The sequence below is a fragment of the Cicer arietinum genome, chromosome 1, assembly GCF_000331145.2.
Source record: "Cicer arietinum cultivar CDC Frontier isolate Library 1 chromosome 1, Cicar.CDCFrontier_v2.0, whole genome shotgun sequence".
Taxonomy (NCBI): domain Eukaryota; kingdom Viridiplantae; phylum Streptophyta; class Magnoliopsida; order Fabales; family Fabaceae; genus Cicer; species Cicer arietinum.
In genome coordinates, this window is record NC_021160.2 from 53,058,256 (window position 1) to 53,082,740 (window position 24,485).

The 24,485-nt window shown below is 28.1% G+C and overlaps 4 protein-coding genes and 2 non-coding genes across 9 annotated transcripts; 3 read left to right on the plus strand and 3 right to left on the minus strand.

The window, feature by feature from the left end:
* On the minus strand, positions 1-117 carry LOC113785254 (U5 spliceosomal RNA). Its single transcript, XR_003471395.1, has one exon. It is a non-coding gene; the product is annotated as a U5 spliceosomal RNA (small nuclear RNA).
* Positions 118-275: 158 nt separating this feature from the next.
* On the minus strand, positions 276-1,647 carry LOC101515044 (uncharacterized). Of its 3 annotated transcripts, none has more exons than XR_012161783.1 (3): positions 1,278-1,646; positions 765-972; positions 276-591 (listed from the first exon to the last, which is right to left on the minus strand). XR_012161783.1 is itself a non-coding variant. In XM_073364821.1 (3 exons), exons 1-3 carry the CDS (start codon positions 1,333-1,335, stop codon positions 514-516), a joined length of 306 nt encoding a protein of 101 aa, XP_073220922.1. In that variant the 5' UTR covers positions 1,336-1,647; the 3' UTR covers positions 276-513. The 3 variants fall into 3 exon arrangements, 1 of the variants encoding a protein (XP_073220922.1); XR_003473694.2 differs by having other exon boundaries at positions 765-975; positions 1,278-1,628; XM_073364821.1 differs by having other exon boundaries at positions 765-975; positions 1,319-1,647.
* Positions 1,648-4,826: 3,179 nt separating this feature from the next.
* Positions 4,827-4,908, plus strand: TRNAS-CGA (transfer RNA serine (anticodon CGA)). Its single transcript has one exon. It is a non-coding gene; the product is annotated as a tRNA-Ser (tRNA).
* Positions 4,909-8,874: 3,966 nt separating this feature from the next.
* On the plus strand, positions 8,875-12,485 carry LOC101514717 (transcription factor bHLH68-like). 2 transcript variants are annotated; one of them, XM_004486700.4, is made up of 9 exons: positions 8,877-9,171; positions 9,359-9,743; positions 9,965-10,036; positions 10,264-10,329; positions 10,707-10,772; positions 10,981-11,037; positions 11,195-11,239; positions 11,600-11,644; positions 12,076-12,485. In XM_004486700.4, exons 1-9 carry the CDS (start codon positions 9,023-9,025, stop codon positions 12,205-12,207), a joined length of 1,017 nt encoding a protein of 338 aa, XP_004486757.1. In that variant the 5' UTR covers positions 8,877-9,022; the 3' UTR covers positions 12,208-12,485. The 2 variants fall into 2 exon arrangements, with proteins under 2 accessions (XP_027187318.1, XP_004486757.1); XM_027331517.2 differs by lacking the exon at positions 9,965-10,036 and having other exon boundaries at positions 8,875-9,171.
* A 6,181-nt stretch (positions 12,486-18,666) lies between these two features.
* On the plus strand, positions 18,667-22,416 carry LOC101514180 (protein NRT1/ PTR FAMILY 1.2-like). The gene is made up of 4 exons (XM_004486698.4): positions 18,667-19,005; positions 19,154-19,371; positions 20,124-20,671; positions 21,112-22,416. The coding sequence occupies exons 1-4, from the start codon at positions 18,891-18,893 to the stop codon at positions 22,145-22,147; spliced, it is 1,917 nt and encodes a 638-aa protein (XP_004486755.1). The 5' UTR covers positions 18,667-18,890; the 3' UTR covers positions 22,148-22,416.
* A 74-nt stretch (positions 22,417-22,490) lies between these two features.
* LOC101513834 (protein PLANT CADMIUM RESISTANCE 8) lies at positions 22,491-24,186 on the minus strand. Its single transcript, XM_004486697.4, has 4 exons — positions 23,900-24,186; positions 23,689-23,760; positions 23,244-23,456; positions 22,491-22,700 (listed from the first exon to the last, which is right to left on the minus strand). The coding sequence occupies exons 1-4, from the start codon at positions 24,018-24,020 to the stop codon at positions 22,609-22,611; spliced, it is 498 nt and encodes a 165-aa protein (XP_004486754.1). The 5' UTR covers positions 24,021-24,186; the 3' UTR covers positions 22,491-22,608.
* Positions 24,187-24,485: the final 299 nt, after the last annotated feature.

Below are 24,485 nucleotides of genomic sequence, written 5' to 3' on the forward strand. Positions count from 1 at the left end.
AGTTCTCTATATAGAAAACTCTTTCAAAAATTAGCGTATACCGCTATTAGTGAAGAGCACACGGTATTCTTTAGTAAAAGGCGAAAGAATAGTTCGCTTTGGGCTCATCACAGGGTTCCGTACTTCTTATCGCACTAAACTTATATCTATTATATTGTAAGCATTTTACTTTCATATATGCTGCATCCGATGTGGGATCTGTTGCATTGAAGCTTTGCTTCCATAAATTTTTGTCAAAAAGAAAGAACAAATACATAAGTAAAATACATGAATAATTTAAAGGAAAAAGCACAACAAGCAATTCTTTTCATATAGCAACAAGAATCCAAAGGTACACAAAACAGAGATGCAAACGAATTACTATGTAAACGAATTCTCTCCAGTTAAATTTCTACTGATTGAAAACTTGTTAGACTATAAATGCACAAAAACTATGACACTGAGTTACATATATATATTTTATTTGGAATATAACCATAAACTCAAACTTCTTTGTAAACCTTTATATATGCATTAGCAAATACTCCACTTTGGTCCAACGAGGTTTTCTGCACTAGTTTTGGCTCCTTGATTTTTCCATGGCTCTTGGAGCTGCAACCAAGATAATCAATTGACAACATATTTTTTAGCAATCATGCACTCCAATATAAAACCAATTATCCATATCAAAGATTAGGATGAAACAAGATATTTACAATGGAATAGATCTATCACGAGCACAATACTTACTATGAATAATCAAAATAAGCAGGTAGAGTTAATACCAATGGTAAAGCAGCTGAACATCTTCTCAAGAGCGGAAGAGAGTTCCATATAGTTGTTGTAGATTTTGAGATCAATCTTTCTGAGATAAGGAGCACCATCCAACCAAAGCCTGGTTTTCCCTCAGCTTCATCATTGTTCTTTGTCGAATTAGAGGCCATCATGTTCTTTCGAAAAGATCGAATTGGTGGCCATCCCACATCTTGTGCCCTGCTGCAAAAGATTGACATAATGAACAAACAACACACAAGTGTTATAATTAGAAGATAAAACCTTATCTAAAAACACCAAAAATTTCATTATATGGAAAACTTCAATTTTTGCAAACACCATCCTTTCACCTTATTCTAAGCAAAAACATGACATGATCTAACTCAAACTTGTTTATCAATATGTTCCTTGATTTTGTTCATTACACAATAAAGAAAAGATTGCCAAAAGTAAATAGAACAGGAAACAAAACAATAGTAAAATCTAAGAACAATAAGCGTGATGATGCAAAAAAACAAACATACTTTGCAGCAGGAACACTAGCATGCTCATTTGTTCCAGAAACCTGTTTATTCTTTTCATTGTACTGGCTTCAAAGATTGATGAACCTCCTTGAAGACTTTGATGTTAATTAATGCATTTGTATCATTGTGAGAGGTTATGTCCAGTGAAGGAGTCTCTGTTAAACCTATGTAATCAGCATGATGCAAAAGCGCACTTGATGCAAAAGTCTTTTGATATAACTTGAGTAGTTCAGCATGATTATTTTATTAAAGTCATTTTCTAATTAAGCACCAAACAAAACAAGCGCACTTCCACACTTTCCCACCATGAAGATATTAGCAGCCTTATGAAATAGATGAATTCTACATTTACAACAGACAACCCATTTTCTTAGTGGATGTTATGTCTTTCGAATCTTTCCATGCTCAAAAGACTTTCAAAAGTTGCAATCATGTTCAATAAGACCATTTAGAGGCTTTGTGATTTTACCCATTATCTTTTTCATAATATGTCTATTATTCATCAAATGTTAATTCAAACTAATTTGAAATTTGAAATTTTATTTTTAATTTTTTTAAAAAGATAAAATACTATAAAAATTATTTTTAAAAAACTCTTAAACAAACTAATCAAATATTAAAATTAATATGCTGTTTATATCTGGCAAGAGTTTATGGAAGGTATTGTTGAATGGAATCACCTACCATTTATTTAAAGTATAGTTTTAATAGAATCTAAAGAATAATGTTATCTTCATACTTTTGTTTTCAAACTTACCTCTACATCCATTTAATTACTTTTTTGTTTGGTAAAAAGTAAGATGGAATAATTTAACACAAATGAGTGAGTGTAGCTAAGAATTTGGTATTGACAAAAATGTTTTAAAAAAACTACCCTTATTTAATCATGGAATACAAGGTGACTCCTATTGGTTAAAAACAATGGATTAACCCCCTCTCACCAATTATTACTCTGTTTAATCTCCTCTCATCAATTTAACCATTTTACATGGATTAAAAAATATCATAAATGAATGAAAAAATAATAATTTTATTTAATTACTCTTATTAATTATTGTTGTAATTATATATATATATATATATATATATATATATATATATATATATTATCTTAAAAAATAATAAATTATATCAAAATTGACTCACACAACTGTGAGATCCTGAATTCGAATTGGACAAGACGTCTATCTAACCTAACAATATTATATTTATCAATTGAATTACAATGTATTTTTATTGGCATAAATCTATAGTAGAGATAATAATTTAAAAAATATGTTGTTATTAATTAGATGGTATAGCTGGAAAATAAACAATTAATGTCACAATAAAAATTAAATGTGGTAGTCTTTTTACGACACATTATTTTTAATAAATGTAATAATTATTGTAGAACGAAAGACGTAGTTGTAATTTAATATAAATCGTTAATTCCTTAGACAACATTATAAGATTATAAAAACAAGACATTTAATTATCAAAATTTACACACGCAGAAAATTGTTAATATTTATATGTTGTTTTCAAAGTTCATTGTAACATTAATTATTATTTTTTCTTAAATATAAAAAATAGATAAAATAATAAATTATTAAAGATATTATAATAAAAGGATAAATAAATATATCAAAAGTAATAAAATTTATTAACTGTCTTAGTATGTATAAAATAATTTAAAATGACAATTAAAAATAAATAAATAATTATATCAAAAGTAACAAAATTTATTAATTATTTTAATATATATAAAAAACTTGAAAACGATAACTAAAAAAGAAGAATGAAAAAGTACCGTTAAAATGGTAGCAACTATACAATCACTGCATGTAAAGGTAATAATGCAAATCCAATCAATAGTCATAGTGAATTGATGATGTCTAATTCTTATTCACTAAGTAAGGCATATAAATTAATCCTCAAAGATTTTGGTGGATGCGAATTTCCGCTTTCTAAGAGCATCCAACGGTAAATTCAGTATGGGTTCATTAAATATGGTCCACCATGTCCCATCATTTTAAAACAATTTTCTTTTTTTTACTCCAACATGAACTTAGGGTTCATTAGATAAGGTCCACCACCAAGATATATTTATTATTATACGTAAATTAATTATAAAAAAAAAAAAAAAAAAAAAAAAACCGCGACGTTCCTTCTTGACAGTATCGTGATGACACCTTGACACAACTTCAACGGTGAACTCACAAAAAACTACTAAATTTTACTTTATTACACTCTGACGCAAACACATTTTCGTATCGTTGGAGATGTTCTAAGAGAGTTTAGAATAATCAAATTTATTTGAATTTGTGTCTATTGGTCTATCGATTGATATAAAATAAAATTGCAACTAAAGATAATTTACTGATAAGACAAGACGGGTGCTTAGGATGATAGAGCTTTGTGTTCTTTTGGTTGTAACGTGCATGAATAAGGATCTATTTCACATTATTTTTTCATCGTCCTTTTTTCTCTCAAGCTTGGAATGTTTTGTTTGATTGACTTAGAATCATATCAAATAACCTTAATGAGGTTGACTCAAATCTAGAGGCTTTTGCTAAATTTTGGGAAGTAAGAGGTCTTTGTCAAATAAAATATGGTGTGCGCGTGGAAAGCTTAAGTGTAGTCAATTAAGAAAAAAAAAACTTTTAAAATAGAGATGTCGATGTAGCCAAATAGCAAAGGAAGCAAAAAATTTGTCCTAGAGTTGGCTTAGCAAGAAGTCAAAAGGATTTGCTTATTCTCTATAGCAATGATTGCAAAATCCAATGTTATATATATATACACTTTTTTATATATGTAAATTTGTGATATGTTTGAGGTTTTCTTTCCCGATATTTTGTTTTCATCTTGACACATGAAACCTTCTATTTGCTTTTACAAAACAAAAAAAATTGGACTAGGAGTTTCACTGCTCTTTATTTCTAATCCTCTATATTATCCCTCACCCTATCCTTATTCATCAGCGTGATTAGTTCTTCTAAAAAATATCCATCTCTTGCAAATTCTGAAAGATCTTAGCATGGAGATCAATAATTTATATAAAAAGGCAACGAATTAACTAAAATATAATAAAACTAAAAAATATATTTGTAATGTAAAAATTAAAAATTAAAATAAAGAACAAAAACATTGAAAGTTATGCCATAGAGTAGGTTTTTCTTTTATCCGTCTTGAACATCTTTACGAATATCCAATAGTAATTGTCATCTATGATTGTAGCTTAAATTGTTTCTTTTTGGTACAAAAGAAAGGAAAAAGATTACCCTAAGGAAACAAATGTCATAGGCCATAGGGTCAGCTAGAAGGATACTTATCTCCTTACCAAGGAATGATTACTTCATTTTTGTGAAGTACTAACCAATTTGAAATGTCAGAACTGGGCCCAAATTCCAAAATCCGATTCTCTGTGTGGACTCATTTAAGAGTCCACTGGGCCAGGTTATATAGGTCTTGGATACTCTGTGAAAACGGGCTTCTCCAGCCCAAAGTGGACGCCCTTAAATATTTCACGTATTTGTACTATTAAGGAACATTTGCATTCAAGGAAGCGTCGATATGTCCGAGTGGTTAAGGAGACAGACTCGAAATCTGTTGGGCTATGCCTGCGCAGGTTCGAATCCTGCTGTCGACGAATTTTTTTTTGTTTTTCCTTTTTTAATTTTTATGACCACTTTACTTATTCAGTTACACAAATTATAATACATTTTTAATTCACTTTTTCTATATTTGATTCTTTATCAAGTGTTTTTGTTTTGGTCTTACATAAGTTTTTAATAGTCAAAATAATTTTGTTAAATTGTTACATTTATTTATTGGTAAAAATATTTATCGGGAAATTTTTTTGATTAGTTGATTTGATTGTATGGATAAGCACATTCACCTTTCAGTTTTGTTCAACAACGCACGTGAAACAGAAGAAGAAAAACAAAAATCAACAATTTGTCAAAACTTAGTCTAAATCCTGTTTTCTTTTTGCACTGAACATTTTTTGTAACCTGAATGATTAAACACAAAGTTGAGTATTGATAAAAAGTGATCGGTGTGGATATCACTTAGCTTCAAGTATGTTGGTGAGACATAAACTTTGTGATTGTTATTACTGAATGAATAATATTAATTCTTGAGTGGAAGACCAATGGTCAAAAAGAATAAGCTTATCTCCTCTTCTCATACATGTGCTACAATTCACAACCTTTTTGTTTTGTTTTGTTTATTTAAGGTAGCGTTTGGTCACTTGTATGAATTGAATATAACAAAATAATATGTTTTTGCAATCATTAGTATAAATATCGGTGTCATTTTTTTTTCTTTTATCTTTTTAATTTATGTATGTGTTTGTCCATATTATTTTGAATATTTATGATAGAAGATGATCATTTATTTTATAAAAAAAAAAATTATTTGGAAAATTATGTTTTTATTGAATATGTTCTGAAAATTTGTTTCAAAAAATGTTCAATTATCACGAATGGTCTTTAAATTAAACTTTTGATTGATTATCAAAAGTAAGTAGCATTCATTTTGATTTGAGAATTAATTTTATGTGTTAATTGATTTATCAAATCACTTGTTAATCGATATCTTCTTATTTGGAGTATCCAGATTTTTAAACAAATAATTGCAATATCTACAACTACAAAATATTAAAAGATAATTCAACCATGTTAGTAAGCTAGATGAAGAAACTAACTTGTAGTTAGTTAAATCTATTTCAACAATTTTTATATTATTATGTAATTAGAGTTGTCAATATAACTATTTTGCTACTCAATAAATAAAAGATATTCATTGCACAATATACTCAATTATCATTAGTGTAGAAGTCTATTGTTCTATCACAAAAACTTTTGCTAAAGTAAAGACTTATTCAAACCCCTTCTAAAATCTTTGCGACCATCTCCTCTTAAATTATACAGAAAAAAATCCTTAATTATTATTTTTCATATTTGTTGTCCAATTTTTTATTTAGTTGGGGAGGGAGATAATAATTAAGGAGGTGAATTTATATGATGATAGATTCACCATTAAATGTTATACCAAACAGAGGCATAAAGCAATTCTATTCCGGCTTTTGGATCATACTGCCAAACTCTCTCATTTTTTGGTCGGTACTTGATTGATGACATCTCAAATTAAACCACATGGAATATGTTGTTTATTCATTTATTGCTGGAGTATAATAATACCCACTATTTAATACGCTCTAAAGGTAGATTTCACTATTTTTTTAAATTAATTTTTTTTATTATATATATATATATATATTTGATTTTTTTTATCAGAAACTATAAAGGTTTACTTTTATATTATTTTTTAAAAGATTCATATTAGAAATACTCATAATAATATACTATTCTCTCTAAATTTTAAATATAAGTTCTTTTTTAAAAAAAATATTTAAGAATATATGACTAAATTATTAGATATAAAAGTGTATTGTTGAAGCATACATAAACACATTAAATACACTGATTATTTTATTAAGAGTGAAGAATCATTATGGTACTTGTCAAAAAATTTATGACTAAGTTGTGTTCTTTAGAATGAAAAGTCCAATTTATATTGTTAGAGACCATATTGTGTCTTAAAATTTTAGTTCTATCACATAAGCAATTCATGGTAACACATCCTGGATGTAAACAAACCAAAATTTAAAATGGAAGTTCAGTTAAAAGCTAAAGTATTCTAATTTATTTTTTAGAGGAATTAATAGTTGTGTTTTTTATATGAAGAGTGTATTTTTTAGAGGTTCTAAATGTATATTGAAATAGTGATTTTAAGTCGAGGTTAAATTGATATATCATAATTCGTATGTAGTTTAGGTCTTGATGAGAACAAATATTTATAAACTACTTTTTTTTAACATAATTTTTAAATAATGTGAAGTTTTTTGATGACGGTAACAATAGCCATCTATTCAAATTTAAGGAGTTAAATGATTTATGAATTCTCATGTACGACTTAGACTCCTTCTAACTCTTGTATAATTATTCACAGTTTTATTCTTAGTTAAAAGATATTTTTGTTTGATTAAAGAGATTGTATATTTATAAATTACTTTAGCCTCAATTTTCAAATAAATGTGAAATTATTTTGTTGTTGTTGTACCGGAACAATAAATGGATAAATCTTGTACGTGCATATCTCAATCTAATGTATCCTTTGGCATATACTTCAATTTGCATCACTTGTCTTTTCTTATGAACAGAATCTGGTTCACTCAATGACACGGTATATATGTTAAAGAAAAATAACCAACATCGATTTTATATTTAATATATATGTTAGTACTTTCCATATTAATTGTTAATGATGCTAGTTAGTAAAATCAGAATCTTACTTGAGTGCCATGTGTTTTGATATATGATTTATGTTTGTATATGTAGTTGAGACTTGAGAGAAAACAACTTATTCGATCATGGGCAATTTCTATCATTTTCTGATTTGGTCTATTTAAATATATCAGCCACTATAGATTTTGTAGCTTACTCTATTAAAGTGAATTATTGCTGCAAAGAATAAAGAAAGCATCAAACATTGTTCTAAAGACTAAAATACTACTCTCTCCGCCTTACTTTTCCATTGTCATTTTATTGTAATGTTTTGGAACTATGTTTTTATGAATTCTAAAGAGTTTCGGGTATTGTACCCGTATTTAATACAATGTTTGTTTATTTTAAGAAAAGAACTATTTAATATATTATTTTATTTATCTTTTTCTTTGTGGAATAAAAAGTTAAAAATATATAACTAAAAAATTAATTAACGAGAAAAAATGTAAAATCTCTTTTAAAATCTATCACTAAATTTTGTAAAGAGGAATTTAGGGAGGGATGTTTTTTTTATAACTAATTTAAATATCTTTTTATTTAAATATAGATAATAAGTCATAGTAATCTAGAGTTTGTATATAACGTAAATTAAATATAAAAAAATTGTTTCAATTAAAATTCAAATTCGAATTTAACAATTCGTCTTTAACCACTTGAGTGATCAATATATTTAATTAATTAATTCAATTTTTTCTAATAATACTTATTGACAAAAAAAAATACTTGATTAATGTTATATTGAACTTTTTTAAATAATTTATGTTATATTAAACTTTAAAAACCACAAATAAATATGAATAACTTAATTTTGTACAACAGCAATCATTAAAAAGAAATAAAAATAATATTATATTATATGAAGTCCTACATCCACCCCTAACCCAACCCTAGCTAGCCTCAAAACAATCCCAATGTGCAAACCCCAAATTAAGGAATTAAGCACTGAACATGAGTAATAGCCTCAAAACACTGGCCACCAGCTTTTTGTGTTTTCTACTTTATAATAAAGTAAAAGCAAGAATAAAAAAGGGGAAAAAATGAATAAATTGAAAGGAAAGAAAAAGAAAGCAAAACTTATGCAAAGTTTCTCAACCTCATCTCTATAAAAATACTTTGAGACCCCAAGGCTTTACGTTTCTTCAACACCTATATAGTAACAAAGCAAAAACACAACTCTCAATTTAAAAAACCTTTAACCAAAGTCTTGTTTGGTTGCACATACAAGGAAATATCACAAAGGTGTGAAAGTAGATAAAGTAGTAGTAAAAAGGAGTTTAAAATTTTCATTTTCTTAGAAGGCTATTATTATATACTATTATTATTATTATTATTATTATTTTGAAAGTTGAAATTAAATTAAATTCCCTATAGCTACTACACATATATCATGAAACTCATGATCCTTTGTATCAAATGATGGCTGGAAACCCTAACTGGTGGAGCATGCATCCACCACCATCTTTGAATATACCTTCTCAATATGTTCTTGGATCTTCTTCAATCCCTTTTAATTCCTTAACGGAAAATTCAGAAACTCCTCACTCATGGAGTCAACTACTTTTGTTAGTAACTCTCTCTACTTTTTTTTTTTCTCATGCTTCTTCGTTTGACTTCTATATTACTATCGTGTCTTGAAAATAAAATAATTTTTTTTTAAACTATTTAATCTGCGTGTGTCTAATATGAAACTCGACGAACATATTATATGGTATGAAGTTTTTTTTTTTAAGGTTGTGTGTTGTTTTGTAGCACTGGATTACCTGGAGAAGAAGAGAGGGTAGGTTTCAATCATTTTGAAGCTAATAAAAGTTCAGAAAATTGGGATGTTCAAATTATGAATCCATGTTCAAGAGTTTCTCCTAATACTATTATGGATGTAATAAAGCAAGAAGTTTGTCAAAGTGGGAATATGTATGGAGAAGATCAGTTTCATCATCATCATCATCATCATCATGCTTCATCATCTGGATTAATTGGCTCTTCTAATTGGTCTCATATGGTTCCTGTTTCTTCACCAATTTCTACTTCTCATGTCACTAGCTTAAGTAGTAGTAGTGACAATATGTTGGATTTCACTTATAATAAGGTAGATCATAGGAACAACAATCCACTACCTACAGATCAAATATCTGAGGTAAATTATTTGATCATATATAAGTTCTTGTTAATTAATTATTATTTTTTCAAAAACTTTCAACTTTTATATATTCTAATATTATATAATTTATAAGCTTAATTAAGTGTATTTATATTAGGTATAGAAAGAACTATATATGTGTATAGATTATCTATTTAATTAATATATGCTATTGAAATGAATTTCATCTATATATCTTTTTATTTTGCTCTATATAGTGTAATAGTTCAACTATTGGAGTTAATAAGAAGGCTAGGGTTCAGCCATCTTCAAGCCAACCACCTCTAAAGGTGACTCACAAATTAACTTTCTTTTTTGTAATTTCACTCTTACTTGGTTAGTGAGCTTGTTTATATGTCAATGTTTTGTTCTGTCTTGTATTTCTTGATTGTCTGTGTCTAATATTCTTTTTGCTGATAACTATACTTGTTTTGGAAGAGTAAAACTAATTAAGCCAAATAAAATTCATAATAGATTCAAAAAAAGTATACTAATTATTATGAATCTGAAATATCAGGTGAGGAAGGAGAAGCTAGGTGATAGAATAACAGCACTTCACCAACTAGTTTCTCCATTTGGAAAGGTATGTAATTAAGAAACTAAGATCACTCTATTTTATTATCAATTATACGATGTTTAAGATAGAAAAAATTAAAGTTAAATATTTTTTATGATCAGACAGATGTGATTAACTGACAATATAAAACATTTGTACATATTGATTAAAATTTTATATATTATTATTATTATTGTTAGAATACAAAATCATAAACCATGAATTGTTTGTGTTTGGTTTATAGAAGTCCAATAGATGAAATAGTTGAATTTCAAAGTACCCTTTCATGATGTAGTTGTATGTAGTGTGTACCTCTCTATATCTTTTATCATTGATTGATTAGAATTTCACTTTTAACATTAAAAGAAGAAAGATATGAGAGCCTTGATGGTTCACTTTTGCAGACTGACACTGCTTCTGTCTTGTTAGAAGCCATTGGATACATCAGGTTCCTCCAGAGTCAAATTGAGGTGATCTTTCCTTCACACAACATTACTCTTTTTAGTTTTCATTTTTTCTTTTAAATATCTTCACTTTTTTTTTTTTAATATTTCATTTCACTTATTTTAAAAAGAAATTGAGAAAGAGCATGCAGTTAAAGTTGGTAAAATTTGGATGTTACTCTCCAAAAACATTCTTTAGTTATGGGAGTTATAAAATTTTATTCTAACTTTGCAGGCACTGAGCTCTCCTTACTTGGACACTGCATCAAAAAACATGAGGAATCAACATTCTGTAAGTACACATTTCCCAATGTTTCTCTCTCAGCTGAACAGGACAAAAATGTCCTATATTAATGTATTTTCTATTTAGAGCTATACAATATATTATTCAAAGGAATGTTTCTTACTAACTTTTATTATTTATTTTTTTATTTATTAAAAAACAACAGGTGCATGTAGAAAGAAATTCTGTTTTTCCTGAGGACCCCGGTCAGGTATGCTTTATTGGATCCATCAATTCTTTCATTACAATTAGAATCAAATTAAGGGGAGCCTCTTTGCACTTATTGTACTATTTAATATTTTATACTATCAAGATAATAAAAACTAAATATTTTTAAAAATATAATATTTATCCAATAAAATTGTATATAGATCCTTTAAAAGAAAAGTAGAAGCCATTGAAACAACATTAAGGTTTCTCAACTTTTTATTAAGCATAGCATCCTTTTAAAGTTGTTACTGAAAAGCATGATGTGGCTGAATTGTTCATTGAAGTCAAAGAATGGCTCAAATTTCATTGAGAAGTGAAATTAATTACTAACAATTAATATTTTCTTTTTATTCTCATCTAGCTGTTGGATGACACTGGCCTAAAAAGAAAGGGTGCTCCAAACCAGGTATTCTTTTTTCTTTCTATCTTTTTTGTACAAAAGCTGTCTCATAATCATTTTAGTATTCTTCTTCATTTGACTCTTGTTTTAAAATATTTATATAAGATTCTTTTTTTTGAATAAATATGATTCTAATCACTGTATATTTTCATCATCACCATTAGTATGTATATCATAAAGTGCATATTAAAAATTAGAATAGTATAAAATTTGTCAGACTTTGTAGGGTTCTTATTATTTATTAATCAATTAAAATAATATGATTATATAATATAAACCTCTAAAGAATAGTCTTATGTAAGATTTTTTTTTTAAATTTTTTGTAAAAAATGAACTTAATAATAAAAAAAATACTAAAAATAGCTAGATTCACTATTGATAAATAATAATGATATGAATGAATTTATTAATTAAATTTGAAAAAATATAATAAACAGAATGCAGAAGGTAACAAGGCAAAGGACTTGAGGAGTAGAGGGTTGTGCTTGGTACCTGTGTCATGCACACAAAATGTTGGAAGTGAAAATGGAGCTGATTATTGGGCACCAGCATTTGGAAGTGGATTTTAATTAACATGAAGCAAATATATATTATGAATGCATGAAATGAAATGATGATGATGATATATATAACATCATGAGCACTCATTCTGTGCTAATCTAATCAAAAGGCTGATTGCTCACGATGCTATATATGTATGTATGTGATTTTATAACACGAATTTTTAAATCCTCTAATCTAATTATTTAGATGATGATCTATTGAGTTTCATCTTATCAAGATTTGTCAAAACTAAAATGTAAGTTTGGTTCTTCGATCAAGATCGTATGCTTTAATTTGTGTGGAATTCAACCCTGCCTTTGTTTAGATGTATTTATTAGTAATCTTTTTAATTCGTAATAAAATATAAACAAAATTTTAGCCAAATACATGTGTTATTTTTGTTTATAGTTTGTTATAGAGATTATATCTTTTTAATTTTCAATTTTTTAGGAAAAATTTATTCTTATTTCTTTCTACTCTATTAATTATTTTATGCTTACGTTAATGAAGAGCATGAATAGATGTATTTATTTTATCATTTGTCTTTATTTTATTTATTTTACATAGGACGGGTGAAAATACGAAATGCAGCCTCACAATTACAAAATGTATTTTACAAAAGAAAATTTTAAAATTAAGTTTTGAGAAAATATATGCATGTAGTTGCTTTATAGGAAAGAATGCATATAAAATAACCTAGAAAAACTCGTTATATATTGCTTTAATTAAATAAATGGTTAAAAATATTTTTAGTCACGATAAAATTTCAAGCTTTTAAGTTTAAAAAAGATACAATTTTTTAAACTTTGCAAAAATTCATTCAAAAATAAATGTAGCCTAATAAATGTTAAAATCGCATATATGATAATTTTATAACGACTAAAAACTGTTATTTTTTTAAATAGAGATTAAAATTGAAAGTTGAAATTTTATAAGAATTAAAAATATATTTAAACCTTAAAAAAATAGAACTAATAACCAAAATCATTGACAAAAAGATCTAGAGTTAAATATGTTTTTAATTATTCACTAAAAATGTTTTAAAAAATTGTTTTTATTGTTTACGTATAAAAAAATTATTCTACTTTAATCTCTGAAAAAAATTTCAAACAATTTTACTCTTTACATTTAAATCAATTTATGTATATCTTTCAAATTTTTCCATTAGCAGTAGTAGACCCTACTTTAAGTACTCAACATATGTTTAAGCATTATAAACATTTCCCTCACAATTTTTTTTTCACAAAAAAGGTGAATGTTACCTTCGCTAAATATTAAATCTTTAAAGCATATGTTACCTCTGATTTAATTTACTTCATAGTTCATACTTGAACAGTTCCATTTTCTATTGCAATTTTGAAAATGATTTTGACAATAAAATGATAATACTCTTGATGAAGACAAAATTATTGGACACATCCATGCATGTAGTGTGCTAATTTGCACGTGAAAATAAATGGTTCTTGCATTATGATGATAATCACTCGTGGTCACAAGTACTAGCTACAACCGTATAATGCGTCAATCACTATCAATTTAATGTTATTATTTAATTTTCTTTCTTAATTTCAATAGTTTTCCTTCGTGGATATTCCAAATTCGGGGTACTATATATGCAAAAATGTACATAAACACATTCACATTGTTGTTACCCAAAAAATATGAATGTTACAAAATAAAAAAACAAACTGACATTGTTGTTGTTGTTTTGCATAGAGAAGTTTTATATGGCAGGGGTAGTACTCATTATATAGATAGTACAATGTGATTTATATTTGTTGGTTTGTGAGTTGTAACTGGAAATGATAGAATAATTGAAAAAAGAAAAGCAAAATAAGTTGTTGTCCTAGAAAGGGTTATGAGCAGAGACATTCATGTGGATGGATGTGGCGTGTCTCATATGTGGACCCCACTTCTCATCTCATCTCATCACTCCATCCATCGGCTCATCTTTTTTGGACCACTTTTCTATTTAATAATAATTATTATTATTATGAATTTATTTATTATTACTCATATATACTCAAGTGCTTCATTCCCATTTCTTTTGGACGCTCCCTCCAATTTCCAGCTGAATATGCTTTCATCATCATGACGCTCCATATTACATCATCTCAAGCCAAATATTACAATATTACATAAGTATTTTATACATGCTATATTGATCCTTAAAGAAAAAACATTAAAGAATGTATTAGGCAATTTTTTATACTTAATAAATTAATTCCTCACATTCTAATCATGTAAGCCAAATGGGTAGGGGTAGTGACTACCTTTTATCTATCCACTCAACAATAAATTAATTAATGTACAGTGATAATTTACAAATAAATAAATAATTAATATTAGATGGTTGGCCCAATACCTAGCGCGATTCTTCGTTTCAATGGCCTGAGCATTTTTTATATTCATTTTTTGCGAAAATGACTCCAATTATATGAAGGATATAGTAGTGTGTATGTGTGAAAAAATGTTGTCAACACATGAAAATTTGGCATTCATAGGAGTATATTCTATAGTGGGTAATATTAATTAAGCACTTTATCAGTTATGTAGCTAGTGAAATTATTTGATAAAATTAATGTCAAATAGCTTTTCCATATTGTAAAAGTTATATATTACATATTTTTATAGGTGTGTCTAATATAGATTTATCAAAAAATTGTCTAAAAGTGAACACTTACGAATAATAAATATAATATTTTATTAAAATTTAAAATTAGCAATGTCTATGTTTAGATCGAGACTATTTTAGACTATACTTTGTATATTTGTATAGTGAAAACTTTTGTTGTGATTATTAATTAGTAAAATTAAATAATATTAAAATTTTATTAAATAGAGAAAATATATTAATAGTCACTCTTAAACAACTAAAAAGAAATAACAAATCTTAAAGTTCTCATCACTAAAATCAAAATTTTATTGTGTACGTTCAAAAGGGATTTTCAAAGTTTTTTTTATGAATTTATTTAAAAAATAACATAAAAATGAGACTTAATGCGGTCGCACATTACCTAAAATGAAAAAAAGAGTGATGACAAGATTTTAACACAAAATTTAGAACCTAAAACAAAAAAAGTACTTGAAAGATCACAAGGTTTTAAACATAAAATTTAAACACACATAAAAATATATAATATTTAATTATTTAAAAAATATACAATATTTTGGACACCAAAACGTAATAAAGAAATACTAATCCATGATAATGTTTGATGTTGGCTAATTGTTTTCCCAAGTTTATTATTTTGATTTTAGGAAGCTTAAAGTCCAACTTAATTTGATGCTACTTCTTTCTCTCACACTAGAGATAATTTTTTGGTGCATGTTTTAGTCAGGTATGCTTTAGAAAACATTAGGGTATAGTTTTTTTTATGCGAACATTAGAGTATAGTTCATTATGTGGTATTGTTTCAAAGAAATAATTGATTTTATTTTTATTTAAAAAGAACTTATTTTATCAACAACAAAAATTGACTACTCCTGCTTGATATTCCAATACTTTTTGTGGGTCAAAGATAGAGATTGATAATGATCCAAGTGTAGAGCTGAAGGAAACAGCACAGGCCCCAAAACAATTATGAGAATTGAGAAGCCCATACTAAAGCCCATCTCGTAATTTGTTATGCTCTCTATGAACGTACACCTTTTACACCTTTTTTACCGGAAGCTTATATTCGGGAGTTAAAAATGAGGGAATTGTACTAAAATAATGTAATTTAATTTAATGTAATTTTATTAAATTATAATTTAGATTAATCAAAAATCAATTTAATTTAAATTACATTAAATTGGATCAGATCATATTGTATTTTTTATTATCGTTATTCAAATCGAATCAAATTATAAATATTTTAATTTTTAAATTAAATGATATTTTCTTTCAAAATCGATCTATCGCAAACACCTCTAACTAACCAGAAGTGTATTTACAATAATAGTTTAATTAATATCTTGTGAATATAAAAATGGAGGCGGAATCAACAATCATGTTCTCGCAAACTAGAAAGCAATAATGGTGCACTGATTTTAACTATTTATAACTCACAACAAAAATAAAAACTTTAACAATTTATCCTTCTTTTATCATTATGCTTGTATAGTATACAAAATATATCATATTTTATAAAAGAAATATCCTACAAGTTTAAGGCCGCCTTTAGAGTGAAGTTGAAAAATAATATTGTTTGATTTAATTAATGATTTAAATTTGTTAAAAATAAAAATATATTTTCTCTAACAAATACAGCCTTAACTTATTTCTTTTGTATATCATATTTGATTGTGTCCTCAATTATAGTTAAAGAGTAAAATTCGTCCATAATTTTTATTGTGTTAAAAATAGTTTTTCTCCAGTTAAAAACAATACAAATTAATTTATAAATCATATTGATCCACTCTACTCTCCTTATATTTTATCTCTCTCGTTAATTTAACACTCAATAAAAAACTTAATTGAATTTTCACCTTGGGAGTTACTCAAATTTAAGAATACTATTTTGACATTTTTTATGCATAAAAATCAAACTTAGTAACATAAAGTTTACTACACTCACACATGCACTATATTATTATATTTTCAACATTTTAATACTAAAATTGTATGAGACTCGCAGAAAAAATGCTTAACAAATCATCTCACATTCATATTTTATTTTATCTCCAATAAAGTACTTATTTAGTAGCAAAATGTTATAGCTATAAGACTCCTCCAAACTAGCCAATATGTCGACGAAGTGGGGCCATGGTGGTGGACCCCTTTATAAAGTGGGGGCACATTTCCATATTGAGATTGGCGTTTCTATTATAGACTTAAAAAAGAAAATAATTTTCTTTTTTGTTTTTAATAAAAAAAAACTAGATGTATTGGACGACTCATTTAGAGAATCATAAATTTCAAAAATTAAAAAGAGTGGATTGTTACGTTAATGAGTTGAAATCTCAATTTTATCTAATAAATCAAATCTATTAGTATTATTATTATCCTCGTGAAACTTGAGCTATTATTATAATATTGTTTTCTAACTCCAATTTCCATGATAGTGATCACAGTTCGTACCGACTCAAAAAAAGTAACTCTTTTTCTTTCATAGAATTATGGTGACCAATGGTAAATATAGTAATGGGTAGTATTCATTAAAATCAAGAAATAATTTTGAATCAAAATTTTATTTTTATATAGAGTTTTGTTAATATGTGCAATAAGAACTCTTCTTTTTTCAATGTCAACATCAGTAAGAATTCTCCATATAGCTCCATTTAATTTTTACACTTTATAGCGATGACTGATGAGTCATGCAAATTCAAATTACTACGACTAGCAACCACTCATATCACATGAAGAGTTGAAAATATTGTCTTTCAAGGTGTGAACTACTGTCCTCTCAAAAAGAAAAAAAAAACTATGATACTGAAATAATAGATGTTTGATGATGTGGCAACAAAAAATTATTTTAAATAAAATTGATTATATTAAAATTTATAATACCTCTATAATGAATTATTTAAACATATTAGTTATCGTAGTAGCTAAAGAATCCATGACAGAAGGAAAAAATTTCTTTCCCAACGTACAGAACTTTTAGTCTATTCTAAGTAATTCTCTAGTCATAGAAAGATATTTTAAAATTCACGGTGTGATATAAAAATAAAGTGATTATTCATTCGACACTATCAAGAGCTATTTTAAGGGAAAATAAGCACAACACTTTTGCCCTCATTTTATATCCTTCTTTATTTGGATCCTTTCTTCTTTGAGGAATAATAAAGTATGAGAAAATGTCGTAAACAATAAATCTAAAGTATATGTTATAAGGTATCCCAATGATTAGTTTATAAGATTCAACTATTATTAGCGTAAAAAAAAAATCAACAATTTATTTTTTTAATTTGTAGAAGAGACGGTATGTCTTAAATTAAAATTCAAAATAAAACGTTTAACATAGAGATACAAAAGATTCAACTGTTATTTTTATATTAAAAAGTGTTTTCTATATTGAAAAAAATGTTTTCCGGTCTAATCGATGTTTACAACAACAGTTAGTTGTAACCCCTTATCAATCGGTTGTCTCAATTTCAGTACCTTTGTTTTCCGTTATTGAAAAGTTTTAATACCCTTTTTATTTCTGGTAGTTAGAAAATGTAGAGACAATGGTTAGAAAATAAATTAAAAGTACGCATCATGTGAACATATTCCAGTGGGGCAACATATTTCAGAACAATCATTGCTTCATTTTGATTATTTATTAGTATTTATTGAACACACGTCTATATAAACAGTTTTACATTAACAGGGAATACAAATCATTGATCTAAAATTAGATTATTTGATTTTGATCATAACACATAGTAGAGATTTGTGTTGACTACAATAAACCGATATTTAAACATGACGTAAGATTTATCTCGATAGAATGGGGCAATTATTAAAAGTTTGTAAGTTTTATATATAAAGGAGATTAGAATAAGACACACACATAGTGTGATAGTGCATTCCAGATATGCAATTTTAGCAAGTCACCGTATGAACACGCAAATTTATCCTCCAAAAGATTGCAACACGCAAGCATTGACATCACAATTCAGTTTCACACTTCATTCTAATCTAATCATTATCAACATTTCTACTTATAATTACTTATAACACTTCACTCTCCTTCTCTTTCTATCTTCCTTTGCATTACCAACATCCTTAACACCAATCATAATGGACAAGGAAGTTGAACTTTGTTCTACCAATGATGTTCATGAAACGGTTTCTCAACACATCTCACAACCACAAAGAAGCAAGGGTGGTCTTATCACAATGCCTTTCATCATTGGTTCGTCATCTGTCTGTCTATCTATTTATCTGTTACAAGAAAAGTCTCGTCACGAGATCTTAACTAGTAGTTATCAAATAGTATAGTTGGTTTTTTTACTGTATTATAGTATATGGTTTATTTTTGTTGATTTGAATTAATTATGCAGCAAATGAGGCACTTGCAAGGATGGCAAGTTTGGGACTTTTACCAAACATGATATTGTATTTGATGGGAACTTACAGGCTTCATCTTGGCACAGCTACTCAGATTCTTCTCTTATCATCTGCAGCAAGTAACTTCACACCTGTTGTTGGTGCTTTTCTTGCAGATTCTTATTTGGGTCGATTCATGGGTGTTGGATTAGGTTCTGCTGTCAGTTTCTTGGTATATATTCTTTTTTTCTTTTCTCATTTCTCGTTTCATTTTATTTTTATAATGTTTTTGACTTCAATATGCATATGATTCAGTTCAGTTCAAATTTGGGAGTTTATGAATCTTAGTGAGGATGACAAATTGTTTTGATTTGAATAAGAGGGTACTACTTTTGTTAAATGATGATAGTGTGTTGCTTTGAGTAAAATAGTATTAAAATGTTTTGTTTTTCTTTTTGGGAGGGTGAGGTTGAGATTTTCTGAAAGACAAGAAAAAGCTGATTCTGTTGAAGTATATTCGAATCATAAATAATCATTCCCTTGTATGAGTTGGATTTTGAGATGGAGATATATTCCCTTGTATGAAAAAGAAAGAATCATACAAAGGGAAAATGTTCAATCAAACTTGGTATATTCAATGTTCTGTGTTAACAGCATTGGATGAGATAAAATCTAAAATGTGTTCTTTATAACATGTGAATAGTCTTCACTTTATAAACCAATTTGTATAGATTGAGTTAGGTCTAATTCAAATTTTAAGATTGTATCAAAGTCTATCCAAAATTCTATTGACCCCACTATCAGACCACTTGGGTCATACTCCCAATGTCTAGTCTTGAGCATGTAAGATGTTTGTTAAAAGTCTCACGCCAAATGAGATAAGACCAGAAAAAGTTGCATCAAACTTGGTGGTATATTCAATGTTCTGAAATTAATGTTGTAATAAGAAAAGTTAGTAACTCTTTTTTTTCTTCTTTGTTATAGGGAATGACACTGTTGTGGTTAACAGCCATGATCAAACAGGCACATCCTCCAGCTTGCATCCATCCAACTCAAGGCTGTAAATCAGCAACATCAGGACAAATGGCAATGTTACTCTCTGCCTTTGGTCTCATGTCAATTGGTAATGGTGGTCTTTCATGTTCCTTAGCATTTGGTGCTGACCAAGTAAATAGAAAAGATAATCCCAATAATCATAGGGTCTTGGAAATATTCTTCAGCTGGTATTATGCTTTCACAACTATTTCTATCATAATAGCTCTCATTGGAATAGTTTATATCCAAGATCATCTTGGATGGAAAATTGGTTTTGGAGTTCCAGCAGCACTCATGCTTTTGTCTACTCTCTTGTTCTTTCTTGCTTCTCCTCTTTATGTAAAGATTAAAAAAAGAACCAGCTTGTTCACTGGTTTTGCACAAGTAACTGTTGCTGCTTATAAGAACAGAAAACTTCCATTGCCACGTAAGAATTCAGCTGAATTTTACTATAAAAAGAAGGACTCAGATCTTGTTGTTCCAACTGATAGGCTAAGGTATAATATAATCAAATTACCATATACCATCTTTTTTACTTTTGCATATATTCTGTACACTTGATTAAATATTTGATTTCATCAACAACATAATGTTGGTCCGAGTAGAACTGGACTGCCTTGTGGATGGAAAAAAGTGGTTGGGAAGGGAGACTCCAATCCACTAAAGGTTCCCAACCTAGGTTCCCCGTTTGTGCAACATCGGCACTTTAAATTGAAGGGGTGTCAGTGTCTGACACCGACACAACACGACACCAACATATATTTGTTACATTCAAATTATTCAACGTGTCTGTGTCATGTTGTATCCGTGTCTGTGTCAATGTTTCATATTACCCCGCAAAGATTAGTTATCGGAAAAGCTGGTGGATACTTCACACGAAATAACATGGTTTCCAAAAAAATAATTGATTTCATCAGCTTATACTTTTCTTTTTCAGGTTTCTGAATAAAGCTTGTGTTATCAAGGATCATGAACAAGATATAGCCTCTGATGGTTCAGCAACAAACCCCTGGAGTTTATGCACAGTAGATCAAGTAGAAGAACTTAAAGCCATTGTTAGAGTGATTCCATTGTGGTCTACAGGGATCATGATGTCCCTTAACATTGGAGGCTCATTTGGATTGTTGCAAGCTAAATCCTTAAACAGACACATCACTTCACACTTTGAAGTTCCAGCAGGATCTTTTAGTGTAATCATGGTAGCTGCAATATTTGTGTGGATAGTTCTCTACGACCGCGTTATTATTCCTCTAGCATCAAAGATCAAAGGGAAACCATTTAGGATCTGTGCAAAAACAAGAATGGGAATTGGTTTGTTTTTATCTTTTCTCCATTTAGTAACTGCAGCAACGTTTGAGAGTATAAGAAGAAAGAAAGCAATCAAAGAAGGATACATTAATGATACTCATGGAGTGTTGAAAATGTCTGCAATGTGGCTTGCACCTCAACTTTGCATAGGTGGTATAGCTGAAGCATTCAACGGTATAGGACAAAATGAGTTTTATTACACAGAGTTTCCAAGGACTATGTCTAGTGTTGCTGCTTCACTTTCTGGATTGGGAATGGCTGCAGGAAACTTGGTATCTTCTTTTGTATTCAGCACTATAGAAAATGTTACTTCAAGAGAAGGAAAAGAAGGTTGGATTTCTGATAATATTAACAAGGGTCGTTTTGATAAATATTATTGGGTTATAGCTGGTGTTAGTGCTCTTAATATATTGTATTATCTAGTATGTAGTTGGGCTTATGGACCTACAGTTGATCAAATATCTAAGGTAAGTGAGGAAAATGGTTCCAAGGAGGAGGAATCAACTGAATTGAAGAATGTGGATCAAGTATATGAAAGAGTTAGTGAAGAAAAGGGTTCTAAGGAGAAAGAATTACCTGAGTTCAAGAATGGGGGTCAGGTTGACAAAGTAGTCAAGATTAGTGAAGAAAATGGTTTAAAGGAGGAAGGGTTAATTAAACATTAATGGAATTGATTAAGCAAATGGAAGGCTATGTGGAAATAGAGATGTTGAAGTCCTAAAAATAGTCTGGTTGATATATATGTTGGATTATAGAGTGAAAATCCTTAATAGGAAATGATCATGATTCACACTCAAATTGGATAGCCATATTTCTTTTTCCCATTTGATTTGAAGAGTAGTATTAGTTTGTAGTATATGAGTAGGCTATATAAATGAAGTATTTGGTTATTATGTATACTAAATTTATATATGAAGATACAAATTTGCTGATATATAGTATAAGGGTCAGATAAGGATAAGATATGATCTTGATGTAGTTGAACCTTACTCAAATGAGACAAAAAACTGTGAAATTGCCAAATTATGGCTTTATTTTCTTATAATTCAGTTACAAGCTTCAAACATCAACACCCAAAAACCAATAAAAAGAAATACAATTATCATGATTTTGACAGCTACTGTGGTCACTTGGACATGAATTGGTCTGAGGGAGGATTCTTCAATGTTTGATTACTTGGCTGTTTTGATCGTTGTTCTGCAAGAATACCATTCCACCCTGCAGACAGTAAAAGAATAATCCACTTCATGCAGTCAATTTTTCTGTCATAGTTGTCTGTCAACTTTCAATCACTTTATGAACATAATTTGGTTAAATATGATTTTAATTTCTATAAAATTTACAATTTTTCAATTAGAGTTCCTGCATAAATTTTGTATAATTTTAGTCTTTATTTTGCTATTATAGGGACTAAATGCAGACACAAAAAACATTTTTTAAAAAAATTGGAAGAATGAGGAAATTATTATTAAATCGACACTAATAATCATTTTACAATTGTTCGACAGATAATTTTAACTTTATTCCTTGAGGTTTACAATATTAAACTCTTATCGGTGAACAAACACTTCTTGATTTACTTTTTTTATAATTTACTTTTTTTTTATAAGAACTAGTAAAAATAGGGACTAAAATAAAATAAATATTTTGTTGGGACTAAACTTAAAAAAATATAATTTTATATAGACTAAAAACCTAATTTTACGAAGATAATGTAAAAATGAAAAGGTAAATAAATAATATAAGGAGGGGGTGAATTACCAAGAGCAGGGTCAAGTCCTCTAATTTTGAGCTCTCTGAACTCTTGACATAGTGAACAACATGGACAAAAGATGTGTGAAATCACATCTGTATATGGAGCATCCACCAAATCATACCTTTTCCTTAACTTTTTTCTGTACTTTGACCCCATAATCCATTGAGTGCACAAAGCAGGCATCATTAGCAGGTAAATGAAGCTTCCCAACGGACAACCTTACATCATTTTAGAATTAACAATTAATAAAATATGCTCATTTTATTCAAACATCAAACTCAATATTCTTTATAAAATATTTCTACATTCTACTAAAAATAATTAAAATTATACACTGACAATTCAAACACTATCTTAAACTTGCATAATTACATGGAGTTGTATCTAGTAGAAGAAAATAGTTGTTATAAGAAACAAAAACATAATAAATTGAAGGTTAGAGATACTTACTCAATTCTCCACCATCCAATACTTCTGCTATTTGTCCAAATGTTACACAAGGCAAAAATGCTGTCATAATAGCTGCAAGCCATAAATCAAGGTAAAATATATTTAATCACATAAGCCGTAATAGAAATGTTTCAAATTTCATCAATATTTTTTTTGAAAAAAAAAAAGAAAATTAACAGAGTTGAAGCAGATAAATAAACTAAGATATCACCATTTGTCTGGTTCTCATGGCAATCAAATAGTCCAGTACTCCATGGATTTCCTACCCGCTGAATCGAATTTGCGCCAACGAATTCTTGTTGTTGAATCTTCTGCTCCTCAGTGGTCTGCATCTCTCTTTTGTTTTTGAAGAAAATATCTAACAATGATAGAACTCAAAAACTGAACAAAGAGCAGAATAAGCTTGGTTGGTCAAGTAATGATCATATAAATGAAATTCTAGTCTAACTTCTTATAATATTTTAAATTGCATGTTGGAATTTGAAAAGCCATTGGGCCATTTAAGTTTTATACAAGTCAATGACAAGAAGCTTCGTATATAATTCAAACAAATTCAAAAGAAAGGGACAATGTATATTTAATTTTAGTTCATGTGAATGTGTTAAGCAATCTTATTATTATCTTATATAGCTGTGAGGAATGTAGTTTCTTTAAAATGAGTCAATTAATTATTGATATTATAATCATCTATAATTAACCATGGATGTGCACATAATAAAATTAAAACACTGAACTTTGAATGTCGTCGATACAACTTGAAAATAAAATAAAATAAATCAAATTGAAATTTAACACAG